A 19,274-nucleotide genomic window follows, 5' to 3' on the forward strand; every position below is an offset into this window, starting at 1 on the left:
GTCTGTCCATGTTTGCAAATTAATATGGCGGGCCTTCTGAAATGAGGGCAAGAGTCTTTGTCTATGAATGTTTTTTTTCTTGTCCCTTTCTGCCATTGGTCAAGAAGCTGGTTGGTGGCAGACACTCAACCGCTGAGCCACCCAGGCGTCCCTGGTGTTGTTTTTTATGGCTTTCCAGAAATATAGGCAGAACTACCAAGCAGGTAGTAATAAGTTAACAATTACTATTATGATCATTTCAAATAATTAAGTTGTGAAGGGAGGGATGGCTTCACTTCCCACTTAGAGAAGACAGCTTGATCATAGGAATTTAGAGAGAGACCATTAAAAAAAATCCTCTTACCATCATCCCTCATCCCTTGGGCCTTCCACCTGCTGGTTCAAGACTGTAAGAAGGGTTTAGGACCTGCATGGAAAAAAAGCAGTTAAAGATTGGCAAGCAGCACATTGATAGGAAACAATGCTTTTCATTGTCAGTCTATAAAAATCATTGTAGTTTTGGTTTATAAAAGTTGTTTTTGTTGTCTGTAGGGTTCTGTCACATGTAACAATCATATCCTTCCCTCCTTTTCTTCCTTTCAAATCTTAGATCCCTGAGCTTTGCCTGTTACATAAATCTTATTTATTCCTATACAAATATGTATACACACGTGTCAATATTTTTTCATGATGTTATTTATTCTTATAACACATGTAGGGTATATGTTATATATAAATTATGAGATTGTCTATTATAAGATATCTATGAGATAGATATAAAATTCTCTCTGGCCCACTTACAGAGTCTATCTTAAAAATTAAACTAAGAAGAAGAAAAATTGAAGTGAGAGAAACTTGAATGGAGAAATAAAGCTAGTTTTCCTTCCTTCTGGCCTGCTTCTATGTCCTGTATTGTATTCCTCATTTTATCTATGTTTTGTTACAGATCAAGATACTTACTTAATCAATTGAGGTGACTCATACAAATCTAAGCACAAATGGAAAAAATAAATCCAGGGATCTCTGCCCCAGAAAGAAGTTTCATTTCTGGCTTTCTTCTTTTTATTTGAGTAAATGGATGGCCTCCTGTTTTATGAAGCCAAAAAATATACATCCTGAATTAATTGAATGCAGAATAGTAACCAATGGACCTGCCAACACTATCAGAGCACAAGGCACTGGGTTATTTCTCCTCCTTAGCTAAATACGTTCTTCTTTTCATAACTGAAGAGGTCAGTTGGTGGAATGAAGAGGAAAGGTTGGAGATGTCTTGGTGTAGGTAATAGAAGAACAATAAGATCTTACTTGCTGCTGGTGTTTGCAGAAGTATAGTAAGTTGTCCTAGAAGTCTTTGCCCCCTTTAAGGAGTTTTAATTATCTAATTCCTAAAACAACAGCAGCTCTGTGTGTGTGTGTGTGTGTGTGTGTGTGTGTCTGTCTGTCTGTCCGTTCATCTGTCTTCATATGCAGCAAGAGCTTTTGCAGGGCAGGAGACCTGGGGCAAGGCTAGAGGTTAGTGGCCTCTCTAATAGGTGGGACTAATATAAGGCCATCAAGGATGGTGGAGACAGTGACATTGCTGAAGGGTTTCCTTTGGTGGGAAGGACTCGGTTGTTGTCATGCACCTGTGCTATGTAGAGCCACTAGACGAGCCTAGATTCTCATTCCTTTTGTAAAGATTTAAAATGCTAACATTGCATTGAAACCTTTCTATTTTGGCACCAACTGGATGCCTCTCAAACTTGTGCCCGTGTTTCCCTGCACCTGACCTGACAGAGTTCTGTGAAAATGCCTCCTGGTACACTCTAAGGGTGAGGCTTGGCCCTGCCCCACCTCCACACCTCTGGGCAAACCATGGATTTGCTGGTCAATGGAGAATATAAATAAAAAGAATAGCAGCTGGCCTGGTTTGGGCCTGGAAATAGGTCCACACAGCCAGGTTAATTCTATGGTCGTTAGACTAGCCATAGAATTTAGCTGGGCCAGTGCTAAATCAACTGGCAAAGCTGACATCTCTGTATTTCTGTGTCCCGTCATGATGTTGAATATGATAGTTGGGAACATGGACTTGCATATAAGGGCCAGCTTTGTCACTTCCTCACTATGTAGCTTTGGGTAAGTTTCTCTATCTTTTTCTTTTTAAGATTTCTTGTATTTATTTTAGAGAAAGACCAAGCACCCAAGTGCAAATGGGGGACGTGGGGAGGGGCAGAGGGAGAGAGAGAATCTTAAGCAGACCTCTCACTGAGGGTGGAGCCCAAAACGGGGCTTGATCTCACAACCCTGAGATCATAACCTGAGCTGAAATCGAGAGTTGGCCACTTAACTGACTGAGCCACCCAGGCGCCCCTTGCTTCTCTGTCTGAGCCAGTTTCATTATAGGTAAATCAGAAGTAACAGTTTTACTTCTCGTATAGTGTTGTGAAGATAATGCATATCAAGGTGAAAACACCTCTCATGCACTCAGTACAACATCTAGATCACAGTAGGCACTCCAGAAATGTCAGTACCAGCAGAATAATGAAATGATCCCAGTGTGCTCCATTCATTCAGCTTTCCCCAGAAAGAAATGAAGGTAGAGGTAGGGCAGGAGATTGCTACCATGTGCAGTAACTCCAGCTACAGATGGCTGATCACTTCCTACTACAAAGGAGGCCACCCACAAGATCTTTTTTAACCATACAGTGTAAGGCTCTAAAGGGACAGGTAGAGAAGTGTCTTTACAACTTCTCTGTATCTCTCCCCAGGTGTGTTTCTCAATCTCCCCTCATTCCCAGGCTGCTGTTATGTGTTTCCCCCAAAAGAGCCCCTCATCCCAATGAGCCAATTATGGAACACATTTCTATTTGCAAAAAAAAAAAAAAAATGTGAATCTGATATATCTTAGAATTCTTCTAAGGTACTATTTCAAATCTTAACAACTAGAGAAGTGCAAATGTGTATTATAGTAAAAAGAAAGAAGAACCATTTCTTAGATAAGAATAGCTACCCTTTCTACACTGTGAAAGCTTATAATTTCAAAAATTAAAAAAAAAATTCCTGAGAGCAGACATAGAATTTTACTGCTTCAGAGTTTCTAGTGGCATTATTTTGTAAATGCAGTTGAGCTTTAATTGATATAAAATAATTGAGCATGGCTACTAGTGTGTAACCATAAAGAAATGAAAATTATTAATTTAAAAGCAGATAATACAGCAAACACACAAAAGAGGTGTCCCTTATAGGTGATCAGGAAAATGGGAACCCAACCAGCAAGAGGAGCACAAAATAACAGTATTAATGGTAGTGGTGTTGGTGAGGGCTTGATGACAAGCACGTTCTTCTACGCTGTTGCTGACAGTATTGACAAAATGTCTTAGAATGCATTTTGGGAGTACCTACCAAAAGTATAAATGTACATATCTTTTCCCTCAGCGTTCTAAGCATCTATGCTGCAGAAATACCCAGTAGATAAATGGGCAAGAATATACAAGCAAGGGTGTTCATTGTAGCATTATTTGCTATTAAAAAAGAGAACAGGAACCCTAATGGCCATCAGTCAAGGAATAGATATAAAACAGTTGTGTTGCATACAAACTATGAAACACTCTGTAACCATGAAAAATAATGAGAATTTGTGTAGATAGACATGTTAGGATATAGTGTAGAAAAAAAAAAAAGACAAACTGCAGGGGCAGCTGGGAGGCTCAGTCCATTGAGTGTCTGCCTTCAGCTCAGTTCATGATCCTGGGGTCCTGGGATCGAGTCCCACATTGGGTTCCCTGCTCAGCGGGGAGCCTGCTTCTCCCTCTGCCTCTCCCCCTGTTCGTGTTCACACTCTCTCTCTCTTAAATAAAATCTTTTTTAAAAACTCCAGTAGAACTATTCAGTAAGAGCCATTTTTATTCTTTAATATACCTATGTGCACATGTATTTTTGATGTGTAAAGAAAAAAGTATAGAAAGACACACATAAAAGAAGTGATAATAGTTAGCTCTGAAGATTGTGTTCACATTTTACTTCCCCTTTTTTCTTTTCGAGAAATGCAGAAAAGACATTTACTACCAAGGTATCCATTAGAGGTGGTGGGCAGGATGTGGTAGAAGGAGCTGAGTGGTCATGCTTTGGGCATCCATGGTCTTCTCTCTGCTCTTTCTCTCTGTTGTCCTGGGCTTGGGTTCTGAGTTCCTCCAAGGTGCTCCAAGACCACCCTTGACTGCAGGTAGGAGCCACCCATGGATTTACTATCCACCCTGAGCGGGTGTTTGTAGCTCTGCAAACACCTGCCACTCACCACCTGCACACCCACACCCCGATGATTGGAGCTAGCTAGGTCTTTGGCCGTGATGGCCACTCAGTCTCAGAGTCACAGGCTCCCTGTCCTACTTTCTGTGGTTAAGTTATTGGACTTGTTCTCAATGAGCATGGGTTACATTGTGGGGTTGTTTTTTGTTTTTGTTTTTGTTGTTTTTTTGTTTTGTTTTGTTTTTTAATTGAGCAGTGCTGTCTGTGTAGGCATTCCTCTTTCAGTTTGAGACCTTTTTGGGTCTATCATATTTCAGGTAAAGAACGTCTGCTCCTGTGTTCACAGGTTACCAGCACTTGGAATACAGGTTCAATTATGTATAAAACTCAGAACCGGAATGCCTGTGGCTTACACGGAGTTGAAGTTTGTTTTTCTCATGCACGACAGGATGGAGATGATTTACTTCCTCTGCAGAGTCATCAGGGGTACAGGTTTCTATCTTGTTCTGCTCCCATCATCTGTGGGCAGCTTCCAGATTGGATCAGGGAGGGCTGCTTCATCTCCAGCCATCACATCTGCAGAGGACACACTCTGTCCTGATAACAGTGTGACCTGGGAGTTGAACACATCATTTCCTCTCACAACACATTGGTCTGCAATTAGTCACCTGACAACAGTTGATGGCAAGAGAAGCAGGCAAAATACCCAATTAAAATTTCTATTACTATCTAATAGAGTTTCTTAACATTGGCACTATTGGTGTCTGGGGCTCAATAATTCTTTGTTGAGGGGGCTTTGCTGCGCATTGTATGTTAGCAGCATCCCGGGGCTCTGTCCAAAAGATGTCAATGGCACACCCCCTCCCCCATTTATGACAACCAGAATTATCTCCAGACACTGCCAGGTGTCCCATGTGGGACAAAATCAACCCTTGTTGAGAATAGCTGCTCAATAAGAAGGGCAAATAGGTACTGCAGACAACTAGCATCATCTGCCATTGGCATTGTGGTGTCCCCTCCCCAAAGCAGTGCTTAGCACTAATATATTTTACCTTTAAAATCAACAACTCCCTTATGGGAAACAATACTCTTAAGACGAGGTGAAACTTGGTTTTCGTTGATTCTAGACAGATGAAAAATTAATCCCTTTTTATTTTTACCTTTTGAATCTAAACTTGTATCAAATAAATAATATTTTAATTTATTTTAGAGAGCACACAAGCAAGGGGAGGGGCAAAGCAAGGGGGAGAAGGAATCTCAAGCGGACTCCCTGCTGAGCACTGAGCTTGATGTGGGGCTGGATCTCAGGACCCTGAGATCATGACTTGAGTTGAGACGAAGAGCTAGCTGCTTAACTGACAGAGCCACCCATGTGCCCCAATAATATTTTTATTTCAATGTACAAACAAATGAAACTTTCTTCCCTAGTGTATATAGTGTTAAGGTTATTATACTGTTCCCCACTGATGATGAATATCTCGGTGTATGCGGTAATATTTTGAAAGGATAATATGGCAGCATTCATGATGCTGTTCTATCCTAAATCAAAAATTTCATCTGCACTTGATGGTATATCTCCTTTAAGGGCAATTAAGAGTGTATAATTTACCACTGCTGAATACCTAAAGAGTATGGTGTTTTTCTGTTAATGAGAAGCATTTGCTTAATATGCTTTTCCATTCCAATGAGAGAATTCCACTGCCAATCATATAAATAAGGTAGAGATCATTTAAAAGAAACCATGAAACACTTTACCTTTGTTCTACCTTTTCCATCACATTTAGAGACTCAAACCTTCCTTCCAACAAGTGGATACACAGGGATTTTGTTAAAAGACTGCTTAGTGATAAAAGAAAATTAAACATAAAGCGAGTCTGTCTTGGGCATCTTACAAGGTTGTTTAGTGCCCAGTATGTCACAATGACCTTGTTGTGAGGCTCTGCGCAGGCACAGGGTAGGAACATAATTATTCTTACTCATTATCTCCAGCATTCTGATTTTCAAAAATGTAGAACGCTGCAGAAATTATATAAGAAAAGTAGTTTCCAACTATGACAGTAACAGAATACCACAAAAGTCATTTGTGAAACCACACCTACTGGGAGAAGGGAGACAAGATGTCTAGCTGCTCAATGATCAAAGATTGCATGGAGAGAATCAGAATGGAAGTGGACCTAGGGCGTAGGTGGGAAGCCAAAAGGAGAATGGAGAAGGATGACACTGAAGGCATGGAGACACGCCTAGGTTTTAGTTAAGGTTGTAGGACCTGTGGTGTGGCTAGGACAGCAAGCCGTCCACTGGAATCTGTGTTCCCTCTTCCAGAGGAGAGCTAGCCCTTCTAAAAGAGAAGAAGCCAGCTCTCCTCGAGTCCCGGTGAGGCAGTGTAACTGATCTTTGCTGGTGGACTGTATGTGGATCTTTCCCTAGAGGGTCTGGACAGTGAATGGATGACACATTCAGATTGAGTGATTTGAGGAGACTTTACAGAGGACACTGTTGGCAAGGGTATGGGGAGAATATAAGGAAACTACAGGGAACAGCAAGGTATCTTGAGACTAGTACATACCTCGTTGCCTCCCTTAGGCCTGAGAGGTTAAGAGAGTGGTACAGTTTCTAGAACCCAAAATAGGAGTTATCTGGAGAGGCCTATAAGAAAGGAGCTCTAACTTTCAGGATGTACCTCTCCACATTAGATTCCTCATAGGAACAAAGAAGGGAGTAAACACTGGCATCACTCTCAAACTTCCCATACATTACTGTGGAGGTGTCCCATTGGTTTTTATTGCTAGACTTCCCAAATACATTTTTAACAATCTATAACTGGAGATGAGCAGAGGGCCTTTAATTCTGGGAGTCACCTGAAGAGTCATAGACCTGCCCTAAATTTTATCCTAGGGCAAGAGAAAGAAGATCTAACCCCAGAATAAGTTTAGAAAAGCAATGGGAGACAAAGTTGATAATTACATTTCACGAGGGTGTAGCTATTACATAGATTTCTAGCAGTGGGACCTTGACCTGAAAGAGAGTGAGATTTAAAAACTGAGCAAAAGGCAAAAACTGAGCAAACCATTTGCCTTCAGCTCAGGTCCTTATTCCGGGATCCCAGGATCCCGGGATCAAGTCCCATATCAGGCTCATCGCAGGGAGCCTGCTTCTCCCTCTGCCTGTGTCTCTGCCTCTTTCTCTGTATCTTTCAAGAATAAATAAATAAAATCTTTAAAAATTTAAAATTAAAAATAAGCAAATCCCAAACATGTATATACATGTACATATGTGTATATTCATCCCTCAAAATGAATTGATATAGTAGCAGTACCTTGGTTGAAGGACATTTCTTTTCCTACATATAACAGAACATTTGGGAAATTCAAGAAGTATAAGACTTGAAAGTACAGATCACCTACTGTTCCACCACCCACAAATAATCATACAGTTTGAAATATTTCTTTCCTGACCTATTTTCCTCTGTGGATGTGTATAAATACGGTTGTGAAGTTTTCTTTTTCAGATTTTATTGTATGTATTTTGCATCCTGCCTTTGTAAACTACCATTTTATTTTTTTGAAGTTAAAAGCACATTTAAAAAATATGGTTTAAATGATGACAGGATTTGACTGGAGTTTATCGATGAATTTTGTCACGTATTCAAGATCCATACTTGGACTTACTTATGAATCAATGATACAAGAGAGAAAGAATAGGGAATTTAACCCATAGCTTTTGCTACCCCAGCAAGTTGTAACATTCACATTCCCAAATGAAACAGCCGCTTGGTTGAGATTCTGGTCACTCCTTTCTTCAGGTTCTCTTTTCTCAGTTTCTATAAAGCCATGTTTTCCTGATTTTCTTCCCACTCCTGCAGTCACTCCTCTGTCATCGCTAATGATTCTCCTTCTGGTCCCTCAATGTTTCATCATGTCCAGGGCCCTTCTAGAACTATCCGCCGTCTCCTTGTGTTACTCACCCAACTCCTTGGTTTTCAATACCCTTTATATGCCAGAAACACTCAGATTCAAATTTTCAGCCCAAACCTCTATTCAAAACTCCAGACTTGTATCTTTATGTCTCTAACTAGATGTCTCATTGGCATCTCAAATGGAACGTTTGATCTTCCCTCCAAAATGTGTTCCTCCTCAGTCTCCTACCTTAGTCGAGGAACTTCCATCCTCTCAACTTATCCAGAAAAACACCAGGATTTGTTGGTACTTTGCTTGCCCTCATTTCTAGTTCACAGCAAGCCCTAACTCCTTCCAAAATCTCTCTCACATTCATGTCTTCTGTCCATCTTCTCATCTGTGGGAACCACTACAACAGCCTGCTAACTTTCCTTCCTCCCAGCAGCCAGAATGATCCTTTTCAAATTAGGATGCTGTTTCCTTATCAAAACACAAAAACCCTTTGCATGGCCTATAAGCCCTGGATCTGGAGCACTGTGGAGGGTGGAGCACTATGTCTTTCCGGCCTCCGGTTCTGGCAACTTCCCTGTGGCCCACTGCAGTTGACCCCCGATGGTCTGTTTTTGGGTCCCTGAACTGCTCGTCTCTACCTGGAAATCTGTTCCCCCGACCTCCTCATGGGACTCACAGTTCCTGGTGGGCCAGGACTCTGGCCAGACCACTTCTGTATCCCCGTTCATAGAAGAGCCTCTAGCACATGTGGGGCCTCCAGACAGCCTGCAGACTGGCCCTTCTTACCTTCTAGGTTTCTCCCTGTGTACTGTTCCTCGGGGCCACCTCTCCTAACTCCACCTTTCCAGAATGGACCTCTACCCATTGGGCCTTAGTCACTTCACCCTCTTGTTTATGTCCCGGACTGCTGTTGTCATTATGTCTGAGGGTCTTTGCTTGACATCTCATTCACCCACTAGACCAGAAGCTCCCACAAGAGCAAGAACCATGTCCTTCTTTCCCCGATGCCTGGCTCACAGAAAATCCACAGATCTTTGTTAAGTGAAAGAAGGGCATCTGACCAAATGGAGTCCTGAAGGGAGCTCTTCTCTTTGCCTGAGGAAATCCCAGAGAAAATGCTAGAGTCAGTCCTGAAGTAGAGAAAAACGATCTGCAGAATTATGGGGCCCTCATGGTTGGCTCTGCCCCAATCCCTAGTCTTTTATATATGTTACCTTACATGGAAAAAGGACTTCGCAGATGTGATCCAGTTAGTGATCTGTGGATGGGGAGATTCTCCTGGATGCTATTTGCTACTGCAGCAATAGAAAGTTGACATAAGGAGGGGAGGGACTGGAGACATGGTTTGAACAACCTGAAGGCAAGAGGTGGCCCCACTCTCTTTCAGCAGGCCTTAGGTTGTTCACCCCCAGACTTGCCCATTTCTGTAGTCCTATGACCCATTCTATGCAATCTGTCCCTCTGTCTTTTCTCTTATTTCTATCATGGGACAAAGAAGCCTATGTCTCCATTCTTGAGTATAGGTTCCGATGGGGCTGGGCTGGGGGTTACCCTATACCTGAGAGTGGGCTTCTTCCTGTTAGACGCGAGCTGCCTCCTCTTGCTATGAAAAGGTATTACTGAGCAAGGTGTTTATGGCCTAGTCTAAGGCACCTTGGCAGTGAACATTTGTAATTTAGAACTAGACTTCCTAGATCTGTGTGTGGTTTTGGAAAAAACAGACATTCTGAAAAAAAGAAAGTACATCGGGCCCTCTCCTTGGGAAAAATGCACACAAGCAGGAAATGTCATAGGCAGTTGTTAGGTATTCATGGACCTATAAGGTCAGCTTGCTCAAAGGATAGAGTGTGGGTGTGGGTGTGTTTTTATGAGTGTGTGAGTATATGTGTGCATGGTGGGGGGGTGTTGGAGGGGTGGGGAATCTCTTTTTAATTTGGATGCAAGAATCCATGGATGTCAGGAAGGAGTAATGCTATCAGATGGGCTTCCATGTAAAGCTAAAGGGTTTGGGCTTAATCCTGCAGTGAGGACACCAGGAACCCATTAGAGGGTTTCAAGCTAGGTGGTGACACAATGAGATCTGTACTTCTGATAAAAATCACTGTGGCATCATCTATAATGGCTGCAATCCCATAATTAGTTCATCAGAACACCTTGGAGGGGAAAATGCTGTTGACATGAAATGTTTTCATACTTCCTTTTCAGGCCAGTGATATCAGATGGCATATTAAGTGATCCAATTTCATAGACAATGTGCTGAAGAAAGCAGTTTCCTGTAACCCATGTCACTTCATTTAAATCTTACTGTTGTCAGGATCACTGCTCCCGTAATAGTAGGTTTCCACAGATGTTTAGTCGTGTTGTTGCTGTCACCATGATTAACTCATTGTACCAGTACTTTTTGGCTTCAGTCAGATCTGTCTCCAGCAGAAAAATTCAGGCCTGTACAATAATGTCGAGGGTGGAGCACTGAACCAGGGGCCTTGGTGATCACAGTTTCACCCCTGGCTCTACCATGCACTGCCAAGGGATTTAGATTCAGTTAATCTCCCAGAGCTGCAGTCCTTTATTATAAAATGAGCTTTATTTTTTAAAAATTTCTTAAAAGACTTAATATTTATTCGAGAAAGAGAGAGAGAACAAGCATTAGGGGGAGGGGCAGAGAGAGAGGGACAAGCAGATCCCCCGCTGAGCAGGGAGCCTAACATAGGACTTGATCTCGGGACCCTGAGATCATGAAATGAGCCGAAACCAAGAGTTGGATGCTTAACCGACTGAGCCTCTCAGGTGCCCCTATGGGCTTTGTAAACCCTCCCTACCTACGTAAAAATTATGAGGATCAAATACGATCATTAAAAGATAGAGGTCTTTGAAACATAGGATCTGTTACACAAATGCAAGCTGACCTTCATCTTCCTCTTATTACCATCATCCCTGTGCGAGTTTGGGTTAGGAAAGAGGAGTTATGAAAGTAAGTGTTGGTGGTTTGCTTCTGTGATGTTCTCTGGTTCTCTCTCTGAGTATGAAATGCTGTAGAGGTTTTACTAGTATCCAGGCAACATGTTGCTGCCACTTAGCCCATGCAAAGTACTGACCTAAAAATAGACTGTTTCACTGTGTTCTGAAATCTTGAACTATATGTTTTAAAGGAGTCAAAGGTCCCTGTTGGAGTTTGACAGGAAAATGGTAATGTCCCAGCTCTGTTAAAACGTACGTAGAGTCTTGCCAGGCAAACTGGAGAGGCTGAGTATGTGTGAGCCGTCCACTTGTTACTGGTTCGCTGATCTGTTGGAGGGTATCCCCAAGGAAGGAAGAAGGGCTTGTGGTTCACAGTTTGCAGGGAAAGAATTGCTGATTCTAGAAGACCAACCACTGGTACTACACACAGAAGATTCTTCATCATCATCATGGTTTACTCTTCTGCCAACCATAGACACTCCAGGTAGCATTTCAATTTTACAGGGTTTTTTAAAAGATTTTATTTATGAGAGACATAGAGAGAGAGGCAGAGACACAGGCAGAGGGAGAAGCAGGCTCCTCACAGGGAGCCCGATGTGGAACTCAATCCCAGGACCCTGGGATCATGTCCAGAACTGAAGGCAGATGCTCAACCACTGAGCCACCCTGGTGCCTTCAGTTTTACAGTTTTAAAGCACATCTTGCTCAAGAGTGGCTGTGTTAGAAAATGCGACAGCACTGCCCATCACCAGGCCCCATGGTGAGGCCTTTACTGCTGGTGACTCAAGAAACCACATGCCTCTGTGAATGCCATCAGAAATTTCCACAAAGTAGGCAAAATGCTTTTTAATTCTACACAAATGCATCAGGGCTAAAGCACTTAATTTTACAGGGAGATGGAAAGGAGGAAACCTCAAAGCGTGATCCCTCCCTCAGCAGCAAAATACCTCCTTATGTTTATACCTCCCCACATTATAGGTAGTGATATTAACATAAACATTTAACGTTAAATGACATTAACCAGTATTTATACTGGTTTACCAAGTGGTTTACAGTTTTTCCTAGGCTTACTCATGGCTGGGTAGGACTGGAAGCAAATAACATATTTTATCCCTATTTTATCAAAAGGAATGGCTCCCACAGAGCTACTTCCTTTGCTGAGGTCAAACGGCTAGACTTTAAAGGCAACTTCTGACTTGGATTCTGGGCTCATTTTGGGAAAAAAAACAAACGAAAAAACAGATGTGGAAGCAGCGTGGGCTTTGCAGCAAGACTCTACCACATGCTAGCAACGTGGCTGGAGCAAGTCCCTTAACCTTGTAGTGCCTTAAATCCCCACCTGTAAAATGGGTGCAATTGTTGCTACTTCTCAGGGTCCTTGAAAGGATCCTATGCATTCAGAGATTTAGATGTTATAGGCTGTGGTATATAGTGGCTTATAACTTGGACTCTGGAGCCAGACTCCCCAGGTATGAGTCCTAGTCCCACATCTTCCCTAGCTGTGTGACCTAGTGTACGTTACTAAACCTTTCTGAGTTAGTAAAATGGAAATAGTAATAATACCTACTTCATAGGGTCATTGTGAGGATCAAAGAGTTCGAATAATCAAAAGCACTTAGAGCAACGCCTGCCACGTAGCAAATGCTCTGTAAGTAGGTGCTATGATTATGCTGGATTGTGATTGTGTGATGGTTGTATATCTAGTGTCTGACACAAAGAGTTGATCCAAAAAATTTAACGTGTATTATAATTGCTACATTCTCCCATCAGAGCTCTTGAATTTTAAGAAGCTAAAAAGAAGGTAATAGGATCACAAGTCTGCTTGGGGGTTTAACATAAACAGACGTCAGTAGGACTCCTTCCACAATGTTATTCTTTGGGGAACTCAAAATTTAATCTTCTGCCATAGGAAGATTTTTCCAGTGCTTCTTACAGCAAGAGCCAATCCTTGAGCCTCCCCCTAGACCTCCAGAATCAGAAAGCCTAGAAATGCAACCCATCCATCTGTTCTTGGTTTTGGTTTTGGTTGGCAATGCCCATTGACTTTTTTGTTTAAGGACATTTTTTAGAGTCGTTGTAGGGTAACAGAAATATTGAGAAAGTGCAGAGATTTTCCATGTACTCTCTGCCCCTACACATGCAGAGCATCCCCACTGTCACCATCCCCCACTAGAACACAGTGCATTTGCTACAATTGATGAACCTGCATTGACACATCATAGTCAGCCAAAGTCCATGGTTTCCATTATGATTCACGCTTGATGATGGGTTTCTATGGGTTTAGACAAATGTATAATGACCTGTAGCCACCAGTACAGTGTCATACAGAGTATTTTCCCTGCCCTGAACACCCTCTGTACTCCACCCTCATCTCCCAACCCCTGGCCACCTCTCCCCTAACCCCTGGCAACCACTGCTCTTTTTACTGTCTCCATGGTTTTGCCTTTGGTCTGTTTTAATAAGTATTGCAGAGATTCTCCTGCTTTCTAAAGTTTGAAAATACCAGATAGAGACTCCTACTATTCGATCACCTTTTGTTGCTGGGGGTCAGGGAGGAGGGTAGTCAACAAAGAATTGAGTACTACATCTGTGTGACAGGTGTTCCAGCCCAAGGAGCGCTAGATGACTGAATTAAGTTAGAACTACAGATAGTTCCAGAAAGCCGTCAGGGGTAGGGGACAGAGAGAGACAGGCACTTTGAGAGCACATGACCATGTTGATAGGTCTGGAACAGAACTCTTCGGGGTGTCGGGTCCTCTGGAAAATGCTGATGTCATACCTTGTGCCATACAGCTCTGAGTAATGGATAGAAGGGATGCCTTTTGAATTTTTATGCGAGGTTAAAATGAAATCCATTTCAGCCTTCAGAAGTCAGAGCTCTGGGTACAAAAGGTCACTGATGCCAACTGGTGGCATTGCAGAGCTCAGAGTGGAGAATTAAAATAGCAACCTTTTTGTTTTCGGAGCACTAGTTGCACTGGGGGCTTTGAGTTCTAAGTCTTTTGCCATCCTGCTGCCCTGGGATCTTAAGTAAAGAGGCATGCGGGCCATTTTTCTGCCTCCTGTACAGAGGAGAGTAGGGAGTTGCCGTCAGACTAGGGATGATGTCACATTTGCAATGGGGTGAGCAAGCCACCAAATGATGACTCCACAGGGAGAAGGGTTGTTACCAGCTGTGTGGGTGGAAGTGGCTGAGCTGTACACTGATTAATCGTGGCCTCAAATTTGATCCTTGATCCTCAGATTTCCTTAATTATGGAGCTAATCCATTCTTAAAGGCTCAAAATTATTTCTGCATAAAACTCTCAGACCTCTTAAACCTGTCTGGATGCTGTTCTGTGATCACAAACAAAGGACACATAGAACAAGCTAATCTGCAGCCTTTCCACCCCACCTCCAAACAAACCATCGCTAGCATAGGACTAAGTCCCCAAAAGTTGACTTCTGAAATGGCCGCACTTTTACAAACATCAAGAAGACTGTCTTCTAATTTTCCTAAATGGTGTTATTCTGCTTTTTCTCCTGTTGTGTTGGTTAAAACTGTGTACACACTCACACGCATGCATGTATACATATGTATACACGTGTGTAGGTGCATCATCATTCCCTAATATTGTGTGAATTGAATTATGGAATGATCCTGGGAAAGTAGTCAGTTGGAAGTATTGGTATTCCAGTTCTATGGGTTTTATCACAGATCAATGTAGGAAATTTTGCTGATTGATCCATGGCAAATGAAACCAGTAAGCAATTTCCAAATTAAACTTTATCCAAATTCAGGTTATTTTTTGTTCTCTCATTTCTTCTGAAGATAAAAATACTCTTCCTCACCCATAGGTATGTTCTAGAACTTCAGATTTTTAAAAAATGTGGCTGTAGCCTTTCTCTTTTGATAGAAATAATAATGCTACATAATGAAAGTATCCTACCAAATTTCTGAGTTCTTACTAAAAGAAAGGTGGAGATTTGGGACTATAACTTGACCTTAGAAATATTTGTAGGAAAGATTATCATTAAAAAATTCCATATCAAGGAGGGTCCTTAATGTTCAGAATAGACTCACCATCAAAAGAAGCATCCTATCATCTCTCCAAACCCAGCTTCCTCTTTGCCTTGGAACAAGAAAAAACATCTGACCTCACTTGCTGCTTGGAACTTTGAAGGAGACCTTGACCATGGAGGTTAACCCTGACCTTTGTTTTCTTTGCAGACTGCATCATCTGCTATCAAAGGTGCTATTCAGCTGGGAATAGGATACACAGTGGGGAATCTCACTTCCAAGCCAGATAGAGATGTCCTCATGCAAGACTTTTATGTGGTGGAAAGCGTGTTCCTGCCCAGGTAAGAACATCTCTGGGTGAGGATTTCTGTGCAAAAGAACCTGCCTGGTGGCATCTCCACATTGAAGACTTTCCTACCAGTGCATGCAAACATGTTCACGCTGGACCTTTAGCAGGCCTAGAAGCAGTGCAAATGATTGTCACTTTATGTTGCCTCAATGGCTTGCATTTTTTATATGGAGAGAGGAAGTAGGTTCTGTCCTGTGGGCTACTTGTAGTTTATGTAATGCCTAGAAGACTGTGTGAAGACAGGTTTTGAAATTCAGTGGGAAAGAGTGCAGTACTCACAGAGTAATGTCTGCATGGGTTTAGCAAAAGAAGGCATTTTAGAAGCAACTGGTTCCAGGTTGTTGCTTCCTCCAATTTCAAAGATGGGCTGGAGGCTCACGACTGAGCTTCATATTCTGAGCTCAGTCATGTAGGTCTTCATTCATGATGACTTTGACTTAGCTTTCCTCCAGAGACCTTATGAGACTCCTGCTACCCTGACACCATATTTGCAAGCACACCCCAGTTAACCATACGTGCCACCATCAGCTTTATCATATTTTTTTTTGGTGGGCAGTGAGTACGTTTATTTATTCAACAAATAAATCTGAGATGGATGGTGGCTTTGGTTGCACAACAGCGTGAATGGCCTCAATCACACAGAACTGTACACTTACACATAGTTTAAATGGCAAGCCCTATGTTTTACTGTCTTTACCAAAATAAAGTAAATAAATTAAAATTCTTAAAACCTAGTGCTAGGCTGAGAAGAAGTAATCATTGTTAAATTGGATTTGTCACCACTACTGACAGGGATTTTCAAAGAAAAGGATCTAGAAAATAAAAATACAGCTACTTGATTTGGGGGCTTAGGGCAATTAATTAATCTTTGGGGCTATTAGGATTGACTTAGAAGACATATATTTTAAAATAAGTATTTCTCTGCCAAATAAGCCACTTTTGTTAATAGTTATTCCTGGGCTCGGGTGAGAATGGCTGGGGTGACCCTTGACCCTCAGGACCTGCATGGCCTTATTATTGTTTTCTTAATCTTCAGGGAAATGATAGTTACATATATCTCCATGTCCAGGTGTCAACTGTCTGGAAATCAAACCATTAGGTGATGAACCCAGACAGCCTAGTTTGGCTGAAGAATACAGTTGATCTATCAGAACTTTTATTTTATTTTATTTTATTTTATTTGTTCATAGAGACAGAGAGAGAGAGAGAGAGAGAGAGAGAGGCAGAGACACAGGCAAAGGGAGAAGCAGGCTCCATGCAGGGAGCCTGACATGGGATTTGATCCCCCGTCTCCAGGATCACGCCCTGGACTGAAGGTGGCGCTAAACCGCTGAGCCACCCGGGCTGCCCTATCAGAACTTTTAAAATTTGCTTCTCTAGGGTCCAGAAGAAGTTTCCATACAGGAGACAGACAGCTCAAACCTAAGATATAATCCTGTTTTCTCATGACACTGTTCATCTTTCCATAGTTGGAAATTGTCCTGTGTTTGTTTTTATTTATTTTTTTAAGATTTTATTTATTTGAGCAAGAGAGCAAAAGAGGTGCAATCAAGTGATCAGGGGGTGGGGGAGGGGCAGAAGGAGAAACAGATTCCACAGTGAGCAGGGAGCCTGGGCTCGATCCCAGGACCCTAACATCATGACCTGAGCCGAAGTCAGATGCTTAACCAACTGAGCCACCCATGTGCCCCTGTGTGTTTGTTTTTGCAGTCTGTTTATCATTCCCAGAAAGTATATATTAACTACATTTTTTTTTCTCTAGAAAGTCAGGAAGTCACAGGTTTATCTGAATCTTTTATTCTGACTTTTTAATTTAGCTACAAAGAACCAGAGAAATCGAGGTCTTCTGTGGTAGGGTGACTGGCAGTGAGTTCAGGCCACTGAGAGCAGTTACAGTGGCAGATGGGTGGATAAAGAGCATGCACCATCCCCCTGGTCTCTTCTACCTGTAGTGTCCAATCAATAGAGCCAAGTATGGATGGGCTCCTGGGAAAGCATGGCCAAGCATGCACCCCCCAGACCTGCAGCCTCAGCATCACCTGGAACTTGTTTAAAAATGCATATTCTTGGACTCCACCCCAGATCAACTGAATCAGCAGCTCTGGAGGTGAGACGGAGCATCTGTTGAACAATCCCCTCCAGGTGATTCTGAGCGCATAATTGTTTGAGAACCACTGACCTGGCACATTACTTCCCATGTTACAGTGATAATCTTTCTGATAGATAACCAAATTTCATTCTTGGAGTTGTTAGGTGCTTTGTGCAACTAATAAAACCCCAAATGACTTTATAAATTAATACCTAAAATTTTATCTAGCAACTAAATTATACATGATACTCTGTGAGATATTTTACAATATGGAGCACATAAGTAGGTCTTCATATGTACTATAGGTACTTTCATGGTGCCATCAATCCTTTTGTTCATGGATGATTTATTATAAGCATGTTATATCTTATAATTAAGACACAATGAGGTCTTTTTTCACCTTTTTCCTCGGGAGTAGGAAAGCCAGCATTGTCCATACCCAGTATTTGTGTCTTTGACCTCTACTCTCTGTGCCAGGGTAACAACACCAGTCCCTGCATGGCAGACACATAACTGGGTGGAGAGGAATACCTAGCTAACCGACCCTACTTAGAGGAACTCTGTCACATTTAAAATATATCATTTTAAAGCATATATAGCTTTTATTTATTTTTTTTGAAGATTCTGTTTAATTTTTTTTATTTGAGAGAGAGAGAGAGAGCACAGTGTTGGGGGGGTGGGCAGACTAACACCAAGCAGGGAGCCCAGTGACTCAGTCCCACAACCCTAAAATCACTAGCCAAAGGCAGACACTCAACCGACTGAGCCACCCAGGTGAACCTGAAATATGTATAGCTTTTAAATGTCAATATGACATGAAGCATTTGATTCAGACAAGAATTCCTTTTAGCAAACACTGTATTGTTTGTTTAAATAACAGATGTACTCTGGGTATATTTACATAAGGACAGAAGAAACATATATGGGCCTTGCCTCAGTTTCCTTATCTAGGCTGTTTCTTCATTCGTTTAACAAAGCGATTGGAGCCAGCATTTCTCAATGGCTATTTTTGATAAGACAATTCTTTGTGTAAGACTGCACACTTCAGGAATTTTGTCACCCCCCAAGGCCATGCCAGTAATATCTCCTTATTACCCTCACAATCAAAATGCTCCCGCAAAGTGATGAGTAAATTCAATATCTTGATCATGGTGATGGTTTCATGGATATAGACACCTATGAAAATTAACAGACTGTACCTTATTATATGTCAGTTATACCACAATAAAGCTGCTAGATAAAATACCCTCCCCATCCGCCCGTACTTCTATACCTGCCTGGAGATGGGCGGGGGGGGTAGGGGGGCAGCAGCAGGACTGTCCCTGGTTGTGAGCAACTAAGCATTCTGAAGTGTCTGATGGCTCTAACATGCACTGAATCTATCTGGGTCATGAAGAAAACTAATTGCTTAGGGTACCTTGAGATGTTCTAATTCACTACCATTGTGAAGCTCCAGGATCTGTTTCCCTTGGCAACAAAATGCATTATTTATTTATTTATTTATTTATTTATTCATTCATTCATTCATTCATTCATTTATGTTAAAGTAGCTCAACGTTATTTTTAGATAATACATATTTGTTCTACAGATGATTTCATTTTGTAGATGGAAAAGCCTCTGGACTTGAGATTTGAAGGATGATGTAAAATCCCTTTCAACGATCTAATTGCATGATCTTCCAAAATCAAAGTAGAGGAGTAAGAGGACTTTGCCCATATCTTAATCTTTTGACCCTAGATTCTCTGCTGTGATCGGAAACTTAGTTA

At 41.8% G+C, this 19,274-nt stretch overlaps 1 protein-coding gene across 2 annotated transcripts in view; it reads left to right on the forward strand.

The window, feature by feature from the left end:
• Positions 1 to 19,274, forward strand: part of PIP5K1B (phosphatidylinositol-4-phosphate 5-kinase type 1 beta) — a 296,745-nt gene that overhangs the window by 145,673 nt on the left and 131,798 nt on the right. For both annotated transcript variants that reach the window (XM_026001576.2, XM_072762266.1), the window contains exon 4: positions 15,280 to 15,410. In XM_026001576.2, the coding sequence (XP_025857361.1) occupies positions 15,280 to 15,410 (131 nt within the window). The remainder of the gene's footprint in view (positions 1 to 15,279; positions 15,411 to 19,274) is intronic.

Source organism: Vulpes vulpes, chromosome 1 (assembly GCF_048418805.1).
Source record: "Vulpes vulpes isolate BD-2025 chromosome 1, VulVul3, whole genome shotgun sequence".
Lineage (NCBI taxonomy): Eukaryota > Metazoa > Chordata > Mammalia > Carnivora > Canidae > Vulpes > Vulpes vulpes.